The 10,609-nt window shown below is 37.2% G+C and overlaps 1 protein-coding gene across 1 annotated transcript; it reads left to right on the forward strand.

Annotated features, from left to right (window-relative positions):
• The first annotated feature begins 2,152 nt into the window (after positions 1 to 2,152).
• Positions 2,153 to 8,719, forward strand: otx2a (orthodenticle homeobox 2a). The gene is made up of 4 exons (XM_058380073.1): positions 2,153 to 2,390; positions 4,547 to 4,719; positions 6,285 to 6,436; positions 7,345 to 8,719. The coding sequence occupies exons 2-4, from the start codon at positions 4,623 to 4,625 to the stop codon at positions 8,158 to 8,160; spliced, it is 1,065 nt and encodes a 354-aa protein (XP_058236056.1). The 5' UTR covers positions 2,153 to 2,390; positions 4,547 to 4,622; the 3' UTR covers positions 8,161 to 8,719.
• Positions 8,720 to 10,609: the final 1,890 nt, after the last annotated feature.

Below are 10,609 nucleotides of genomic sequence, written 5' to 3' on the forward strand. Positions count from 1 at the left end.
ATATATGGTGCCATATTTCCATAATTAGTGCGCGCGCGAAGTCAACTCACTCAGACACACACACGCACACACACGCTGGGTGCAGACAGAGGACGTGGTTTGTTTATTTTTTTGCTTATTTTGTTTTATTACATATTTATATATAAAGCGCGAACAAATGTCGCATTGTACACTTTTACACCGCGTTTAATTGCACGAAAAAAATATCAATAATAATTAATAATGCATTCCTTATGCTACTGTTTCTTGATTCTTGATTCTCGCATTTTTATTTCCATAACGCATCTAGTACAGTGATATAATAACCTGAAATTGTAAGTGTTATTAACTTTAAAAATAAAATAAAATAAATAAATAAGAAAACCCGACACGGTTTAAAAACAGCACGTGCGCGCCTTACCTGGTGTCAATAAAAAGCACCGCAGAAGGGAAAAAAATGAAACTTGCCTTTCTATACAGATGCTCTTTTTTTTTTTAAAAAAAAAAAAAGCTTGTTTTATTAGATTCCCAGAAGTCTGTGAAAACTCTTTCCAGTCTGGTGTGTGAGCTGTTCCGCGTTAAAAAGTCTGGAACTCGGCGTCGGTAATGGATTTGTTCCTCTGCGCGTCTCCGCAGGTGTTCAACTGGCTGACAGCCACCGAGAGAGGAAGAGGAGGGTGTTTCAAGATAAACCTATCCTCATGCTTTCCGATAAACTCGGGGATTTAAGCCGGGGGGGATTTTATGCATCGTCGTTTTAATAAGTGCAGACAATTTTACAAGCAGAAGTAAAAGGGTGCTTGAGGAGAGGCCAATCCCAGGGCCGGGGCTTTAGCGGCTTTAAGGGCTGAGGAAACTCCGGGATTACACACAAACACACACGGGACAATAGCTTAATGCTGCTCAGATATCTTCATACACCGCTATATCGATTCCACACTTCTTAAATCTGATTTTTTTTTTCCCCCAAAAAACTTTATTTGCGTGTGTGTGTGTGTTTTGGAATTTTTTATTTTTTTTGCCTTAGTGTCATTATACTGGGAAATGTCTTTTATTCCCTAAACTAATTGTTTGTAGGATTGTTGACTAATAAGGATGTTTTATTATTATTATTATTATTATTATTATTATTATTATTATTATTATTATTTATTTATTTATTTATTTTGTTTTTAATGTGCGTTTTAAATAAATTCCAGTAGCATTTAAGGTCCATGTCGCACATTACGAACTCTTGTGTGATAGACCTGCGGTTAATAGACGAAAATAAAATAAAAAAACAACAACAAATTTAAATAAAGCACGTGATTAAAAAAAAAAAAGTTTGTAAAAGGGTAGACTATAAGGTGCGCGTGCTTGTTTTTTTTTTTCTTTCCTTTTTTATTTTATTTTATTTTGCTTTCTCCTAAAAAAAAAACATGTAGTAGAAATGGCACACGTTGTGAGTGAAAAAAATAAATAAATAAAAAGAAAAATTTGGATTATTAATTTTTTTTCTTTTTAAAGTTTTAGGTGTTTTTTTTTTTTGTTGTTGTTTTATTATTATTTTTTAGTCTTTTAGGCTAAGCAGGGAATCATTACAACTCATTAGTCTTTTCAGCGAAGGCGATTCACCTCAATTCATTACAGAGTTTGTGTCCTGGTTGGTTTCGATCTTTTTGTTGTGAAATAAAAAATCGATAAATTGAAATATTTGTTTGAAATGTATTATTATTTAGCTAAATTGTAGAATTATTAACAACAGCATGCCGTGGGGCCAAGAATACGCTCTTTTTTTTAGTTTTAAGTTTTTTCCTCTTCAAATTATCTATATTAAACATCGTGATGACGTAATAAATCAGTTTTTCAATCCGTAAATATTGTGTGTGTGTGTGTGTGTGTGTGTGCTGTTTAGTTATTCTACGTTTTTGATGTATAACAACAACTCATTAGTTCAATGACTTTAAATAATTTTTGTTCTTAAAGAAGTGTATTCGGGTTGATTTTTTCTTTTCTCGACCCACTCGATTCGCGCGGCAGGTCGCCGTGACGTCACAATGAACCAATGCCTCTCTCGCTCGTGATTGGCCAGCTCGCTCGGCCGTAAGAAGCATCGCGCGCTCTCATTGGCTGAGGCGGGCGGTCCCGCAGGTATGCTTTTACTCATAGACGGGACAACGCACCAAAAAAGTGATCAATCTCAATTCGACAACATTTTGGCAGTCATCTTTAGCACAAGCGCGCGGATGTGAGAGAAGAGCAGATTGGGGCATTTGCTCTTTTTTTTCCTTACAGCCAAGGAGTATTTTGGTGGTTCTTTTATTATTATTTCTCTAATTCTAACCTCCCAGAAACACTCTGTACCATTTGGCGTAGCCAGCCTCGTGGATTTTCTTTACAGAAAGTGGATATTCGAGAGGAAAAATCAGCAGGTAAGAGACATTTTGGTGTCGTTACTTAAAATTACGCACGAGTTACTCGTTGCTAGAGAACGAATCGGTTCGTTCAGAGTCTTGATAAAAATGTCCGAATGGTTATAATTAAAATCTTCAAGCTAATTGCAGTGTTCTTTTGATTCAGTAAATAATTACCCGATATAAAGCGGTGTGTGAATACACATGGTTTTTGCAAACGAGCGGGTTTTTTTTTATTTGCAAATGAATCGTGCAAATGTGTCATTGTTTACGCAAGTCGTAACGCATGCGTGGAGCAGCTCGCCGAGTTTGGGTTTTGGGGGTTAACTCGTTTACAGAGTCGATAAGGTTCCTCGCTGTAAATGGAGTCCCCCTCTGAGTCTAATCTAAATGGCTAAGACGGATAATTTGCACAGTTGCTGCTGATTTACATTTGGTTAAAGCTGGTCTCGCAGTGTATTCTTTATCTGCGTGCTCTTAATGCGCCTGATCCATACCAATGCGCGCGGGAGAGAAAAGCGCACCACGTCATTTAACCAAACTTTTGTCCTTTAAAACATTTTGGACTTACTCCGCTATAACAAAAAAAAAAACCTGTGTAACGAGTTCAGGTCCTCCCCAATCATCTCCCACAGCAGCCTCGGATATATCAGAGCGAATTACACTCGAGTCTGAAGATTAAGATTAGTTTTAGGTATTTAAATAAAAATTAAAGCGTCTATATGAAAACTTACTTTGCGACTTATATATTTCTCCTTAAAGCCACATAAGTGCTCACAACTGAAAGTCAATTTAGATTTGATCTTGATTTCAGTTTAAAGTCTACTAGGACATTTGTGTGCTTCTGTATTTATTTAGGAAATTTACATGAAAACTTTTAATATATTTTTTTAAACTATAACGCTAAATTTACACACTAAATACCGAAATAGAAGTTATAAATATAAACAGTGTTACAGAAAATAAAAAAGATTATATATATATATATATATATATATATATATATATATATATATATATATATATATATATATAATTAAATATTATTTTTATTAAGCAATTGGTTAAGAATGTTTTCTTTTAAGTACAAGATTTATTATATATTTATTTGTTTATTTTTTAAGTCAGATTACTTTCACAGCTTGTTATTACTAAAGTATCGCTGAATTCGATTTTTTTTTACACAAAAACAAGTTTCGGTCACGACAAAAGAAAGAATAAAATGATGAAAAGTTGTGAGAGTTGTTCTGTAAGAGGTGCAGAAAGTGTGAACGGCCAATTAGTGTTTGAAGTCCTCTTGATTAGTGGAGTGTGAAATGAGGTGATTAAGACGCTGTTTATATTTCTGATTGATCCTAACCTAAAGGACAAGCTGGGATTTTTCTTTTCCTTCAGTTTCTTTCTTTCTTTTTTTTCAGGATCTTCTCGTTAGCAGGGTAAAATGTTCGAGAGATTGCACTTTTCTGACCTGCACGAGGTCCTAAAATCCAAATAGAAAATCTTAATACCTTTCTTAATACAGATCAATCTTGATAATATTAATTACGCTTAATAAATTAAGGAAAAGTTTTAAGAAGAAATACGCGGCTTTAATGTTGAGTATCGAGCTAGCTTAGAGTTTATTATCGTCATCTGTTGATCAAGATCATCTCGATTTGTGACTTTAAACAACTTTTTAAGGACATTGCCTTTACTTCTGCAAAGATACGTCGCCCCTCCTCCTCCCACAATAAACTATTTATTAGTTTATTTTAATTAACATTTAAAAAATGTATATAGAATGCTTTATTAATTTGTGTTAACCTTTTGTATGGAATTCCAAAACAGGAACAACAAGGGCGCTTACATTTTCAATTTACGATTTAAATCTGTAATAATAATAATAATAATAATAATAATAATAATAATAATAATAATAATAATAATAATAATAATATTTTATATATATTTAATATATAAATTTTAATAATAATTATAATTATAATAATGGTAAGAACAATAACAATTGTTATTCTTATTTTTCTTCTACTTCTTCTTCTTCTTATTATTATTATTATCTATTAGGCCCAGTTTACTCATGCTCAGTGTTCATCACGCATATAATCATGACCTCATCTGCTAATTTACTGATGAAGTGAATTAATTTATTTTTTTTTTATCCTCTCCGCCCTCAGGTGTGTGTGAGCTCGGCGGGGAGACTCTGACTTTTCGGCGCGGACTCCGCCGTCACCCCCCACGCGAGCTGCTAGAATGATGTCATACCTCAAACAGGCCCCGTACGCCGTGAACGGCCTGGGGCTCGGGGGCGCGCCCATGGAGCTCCTGCATCCTTCCGTTGGGTATCCGGGTACGCGCACATTAACATACACCGGAAAACACACAGTATCACTAATAGTAAAATAAATAAATCGGCACAAAATGTAACCACAAGATTCTGGAAGATCTTGTGGGACTTCCCGAATTGTTTTATTGTCGAATTTTTTAAAAGTGCACACAGTGACCATGTTACACCTTCCAATTTTTTCTCTCCTAAAAGTTTCTAGTGTAATTTCTACATACATACATACATACATACATACATACATACATACATACATACATACATAAATAAATAAATAAATAAATGTTTAATTGATGGGATGGCACAGGAATCGTGTGGAACATGGCATGTTTATTTTTATTTTTTTTAATTATTTATTTAAAGAAAAAAAAAACGAGCCTTCAAAAAATCAGCAAAAACCAGTAATAACTTTTCGGATTTTGAAAAAAAGGTTTTAATTTCAGTAATAATAATAATAATAATAATAATAATAATAATAATAGGTTACTAGCGCAACTTTATTTACAACTTTTTTGACAAGTTTTTTTTTCCTGGCCTGTAATTTTCTATTTAAAACGTAAAAACCCCATCTAGAATTCCATATAATGTGTGTGTTCTGCTCCACAGCCTTCACACACAGCCTCCTGAACTTAATTCATCATGAAGGCGGTTCTTTACCGTGCAGATGGACTTCTTCTATACTCAAAAATCCGTGTTTAGAGAGCCTGGGTGTGGTGTTCAGTTCACAGCAGAAAAATAAATGAAGATAGTTAGCATACAGGTTAGCTTTTCACATTCTTATGTTCCTTGCAAAATGCTTGTAATATAAGTTTAAGGCTCAGACTAAACTCCTGCAGGATTGGTGTCCATGCAGTGCAATCCACACTATTCAGAAGTTAGTGTAGAGGATCGTGGCACGTGAATGTGTATAGTACTATAGTTTTAGTGTAGTATAGCTTACAGAAATCCGACTTTTGCTAATAATCACCGATGCAATCAAATTAATGTGATACTGAAGGTCTTTATTGGCTATTATCAGTTGGTAAAAGCTTAGACTCCAGAAAAGAAAACGGGCACTGTTTCTAATTATACAATCAATCAATCAATCAATCAATCAATCAATAAATAAATAAATAAATAAATAAAAAAAAACATACAGACAAGGCGTTTTAATCCGTTTATCGTGAGCGATGTATAATGACATTTAAAGAAATGATTAGTCTCTCGCGCTCGCCTAGCATACAAAGGGCACGAGCTCACCGTTGACAAAAAAAATATATTGACAGAAAAAGGAGAAAATATTTGAATAGCATTTGCATAGCCTGGTCTATGTTATGTTTGATAGATCTTTTAAAGTTTTGTAAATCTGCTTCACTTTGAATGCGCCCCTTTTTTAATTATTATTTTTGGAAACTACTTTCCGCACGCGCGAGACGTCCAGGAACCACATAACCGGACTTTAGCTCATCACCCCATATTGTATTAACAGAATTAATTTTACAAGTCGACCTTATTTCGAAAGCGAGTTTTAATTATTCTATTCTCTCTCTCTCTCTCTCTCTCTCTCTCTTTAAAAATATATATTTTTAAAGCCAATCCCCGGAAGCAGAGGCGGGAGAGGACCACGTTCACGCGCACGCAGCTCGACATCCTGGAGTCTCTGTTCGCCAAAACGCGTTACCCCGACATCTTCATGCGCGAGGAAGTGGCTCTGAAGATCAACCTGCCAGAGTCCAGAGTACAGGTATGTGTGTGTGTGTGTGTGTGTGTGTGTGTGTGTGTGTGCGCGTGTTCACATGAAATTAAGACATGCACAGTTTCACGTGGATCAACTCAAGGAAGCAAGTTTCCAAACTTCACTCAGCTCTTTCATGGAACATCATGGATCTCAGCACGGATCTGATGAAAATCCAATAATCCAATGAAATGTTTGAGCATGTGCAGCATCATATTCACTGACTGGAACTAACAGACCTTTAGTTCCTGAACTTTCCATACACAAATGTCCGTGTCAAAAATGTAGATCTGATGCATCAGCCTCGGGCTGCCACGTGACCCGATATGATTTGGTTGTGATATTTTAGATCCGATGCAGTTCGATGGGTACATGACCGTACTTGAATAATGACGCACAGAAGGAGAAGCGTTACAGGTTGATCACCCTGCAAGCCTGATTCAATTATTTTACGCATCGGTTTAATAAGGAGTTATTTTGTTCACACCTTTTTTGATAATTAACACTTTGTTGAATCGAATAACTTCAGTTATTATTTAAATTAAATCACTGATCAAATCACCTGGGACACTGAAGTGTGTGTGTGTGTGTGCTGGTCATACTAATTCATTTAGTCAATACAGAATGTAATTTGAATATTTAAATAATGACTTTTACTGACAGGACCGTGGCAATAGACAGCTGATCCGTGTCCGTTTGGTCTGGATCAGTGTAGGAAAGATAAGAGATACCACACTGACATGTCACTATTTCCATTTGTTATTGGTAACCTCAGCTATCTTTTTCCCTGTTGCGTGGATGGTCCTACTTCTTCCACTCCCATTCCACTGTTTTCCAACAATTCTCAGTAACCTAATGGAATAATAAAGTACATCTGTGTTTCTTGTGTACTGATATTGGATTATTTCCCTGGTCAGGTGTGGTTTAAGAACCGGAGAGCTAAGTGCAGGCAGCAGCAGCAGAGCAGCAACAGCAGTAACAGCGGCAGCGGAGCTAAAATCCGGCCTGCGAAGAAAAAAGCCTCTCCATCACGCGAGAGTCCCGGGTCTGAGAGCAGCGGTCAGTTCAGTCCTCCAGCCGTGTCCAGCACCAGCTCATCCTCATCCTCGTCCTCTTCATCCTCTTCCAATTCCAACCTGGGTGGACTGGGCATGAGCAATAGCTCCGCCTCTGGGGCCACGCCCGTTTCGTCTATCTGGAGCCCCGCCCCTATATCACCTCTTCCGGCTCCTCCTACAGTCCCGGATCCTGCACCTCCTACCAGTGCTTCCTGTATGCAGCGCAGTGTTTCAGGAAGTGGAGGCCCAGCTGGAGTAGCCTCGTACCCCGTGTCCTACAACCAGACGCCCGGTTATGCCCAGAGTTACCCCAGCACTGCGTCCGGTTCATATTTCGGAAGCATGGACTGTAGCTCCTACCTGGCGCCCATGCACGGCCACCACCCACATCACCCTCAGCTCAGCTCCATGGCAGGCACCGGGGTGTCTGGGCACCACACGCACCCGCATCACCCCCACCACCTCGGGCAGAGCAACGGGCACCACCACCCTCACCATCACCCGCATGCACACACACACCAGGGTTACGGTGGTGCGGCTCTGCCCTTCACCTCCTCAGACTGTGTGGATTACAAAGACTACAAAGACCAAGCTGCTTCGCCATGGAAACTAAACTTCAGTGCAGACTGTTTGGACTACAAAGACCAGGCGGCTTGGCGCTTTCAGGTCCTGTGAGGAGAAGTTGTTGGTTTTTGTTTGTTTGTTTTAGCATTTTAGTTTCATTTAGAAAGCCACCGCACCAGAACAGAAATTCCTTATTGTGCTCTAAAGACATTTATAAAGAGCCGCAAGAACTGGGGAAGGTGGAAACTTTCTAAAAGAGGAGATACTCTAGACTACTCTGTACTGGTGTTGCAGGATTAATCCCATGCCAAAGGTCTTTGGCCATCAGCTCTGACGTCTGTCTGCCTTTACCGCCTTCTACACAAGGATCTTCTGAAGACTTTTCTCTCTCTCACCAGTTTGTGGAGGGGAAAAGAAATTCTCTTCTTTCCTCCTGAAACCTAACCTGGTGTAATTGGGTTTTTGAAAGACTAAAGAGATCCGCAAACCCCTCTCCATCTCCTTGCCTTCCTCAATCCACTGCAACTCGCTGCACTTGGACTTCTTGTGTGTGTTTTTATGAAGGCAATATGTAGAAAATAAAATGATACACTGCGACTGTCCAGCAACAGAGTAAACAAAAAAATGTGAACCAAACCTGTTTCCTGTGAAATGTTGGAAAATAAAATGAGCTGATACTTTTTTTTTTTTGCATTATGTTCATTAAATAAAATATGTTTTAAATCAAAATTAATGAGTTTTTTTTTGTTCTATATCACCTCAGGAATGACCACTATACCGTCATATGATTGAAATTTATTTGTCCGAAGAGAATGCGGTCAGGGATAAAAATAAAATAAAAATGAAAATCATGCACAATCTGAATGGATGAGGTGTGACGTCATCGGATAAAGGAACGCAAATCTTTTTATCGACTTCTGTAAAAATGCACACATTTATTTAAAAAAAAAACAGTACAAGAATGTTAAACAAAGAAAAACAAAATGAGGCGTTAATCACTGCACCGCTGTTATTTTTTCCATATTGTAGCTTTTGTTTAATATTATAGGACATTTTTCAGTAAACAAACAAACAAATAAATAAATAAATGCCAGTCGCATTTAAAAAAAGACAAAAAAAGCTAACAATAAATAGACATAGACTTCCATATTAAGAAGTTAAGGTGTTGTTTAGGTCGCGCGCAGAACTCGTCTCCCGCGCGCGCGCTTCAGGGGAAAGAAAAAAAAAGAATTGACTCAAGAGAAAAGAATCAAACTTTTCTAAATGAATCGAATCAAATCGACTCCTGATTCACCGCTCGTTTACGTAGTGTGTTTAAGGTGAGAGCACGAGTCAAAATACGAGCAAATACGAACCAAGTTTGTACACACACCCACACACACACACACACACACACACACACACACAATGATGAGTCAAGTGTTAAACAAATGAAGTGTGCGGTGATGATGTACGAACAGTGCAGCAGTACAATACAGTACAGTGAAAACTGTTGCTTTGCTTAATAAGATGCTGTTTTAGAAAAATAAATAAATAAATAAATAAATAAATTCTGGAAAGATGAAATATTCCAGTAGTAAATATATATTCTGTGCTAAACTGTTTCCTGTTTCTCCAATCAGAGAAATGTAAATACTGAATACAGTTCAGCTTAGTTTGTAAATGTCGATGTAAACAAAAATATTTTTGCCGAAATGGTTAATTATTATAAAATAATAAAATAACTCTCTGGTCACAGCTACAGCATCCTAACTCCATCACTGCACAACAACACTCCATAAAGAGCACTGAGCAACCATTATATATTACAGATTATAATCACATGTTATTGTTTTTGTATGTTTACAATGCCATGTATTGTGGAGGTGTGGAAGTTGTGTATATTGTTACAGTTTTTTGGTCTAAAGGTTAGAGCTTAAGACAACTGCTGTGTAGTAACATAACGACATACTCTAAAATTGTTCCTCTTTTTTTTTTTGGTTTCATTTCCGTACCTTTACTTCTCTCCTCAACTTGTCGCCTGTCGGTTTCCTCAGTCTGACATGCCCTGACACAGCCTGGTGTCTCAGATGGACAGTTCTTCACAGCAGACGAGGAGTTTCATCTCTGCCTCTTTGACCGTGTGGAGTTTGATTAGCGCAGTGCTTTAATCATTCCCCCTTCCATTATTCCATCACAGCTCAGCTACACTTCCTGTGATCTAGAGTGAAACTACAGGCTCACATCAGAAGGGAAAATGTAGAGACGTCACTACTTTTATTAAAGGTCTCAAATATTAATCCTGCTTTGAGTCTTTACAAATAATAAATCTTGCACTCAGTTTGTCCCTCAAACATTTTGAAGCCACAAACTTCGACTGTAAAATCAATCAATCAATCAATCAATCAATCAATCAATCAATCAATCACTCACTCAAGCACTCAATCACTAAATCAATCACTCAATCAATCAATCTATCAATCAATTAGTCACTAAATCAATCAATCATTTAGCAGATCTGCTCAGTAGAGGTTTATTTTAAACATGACCCAAACTATTAAACTACTAGACACACAGACTG

The sequence above is a fragment of the Hemibagrus wyckioides genome, linkage group LG26 (genome assembly GCF_019097595.1).
Source record: "Hemibagrus wyckioides isolate EC202008001 linkage group LG26, SWU_Hwy_1.0, whole genome shotgun sequence".
Classification (NCBI taxonomy): domain Eukaryota; kingdom Metazoa; phylum Chordata; class Actinopteri; order Siluriformes; family Bagridae; genus Hemibagrus; species Hemibagrus wyckioides.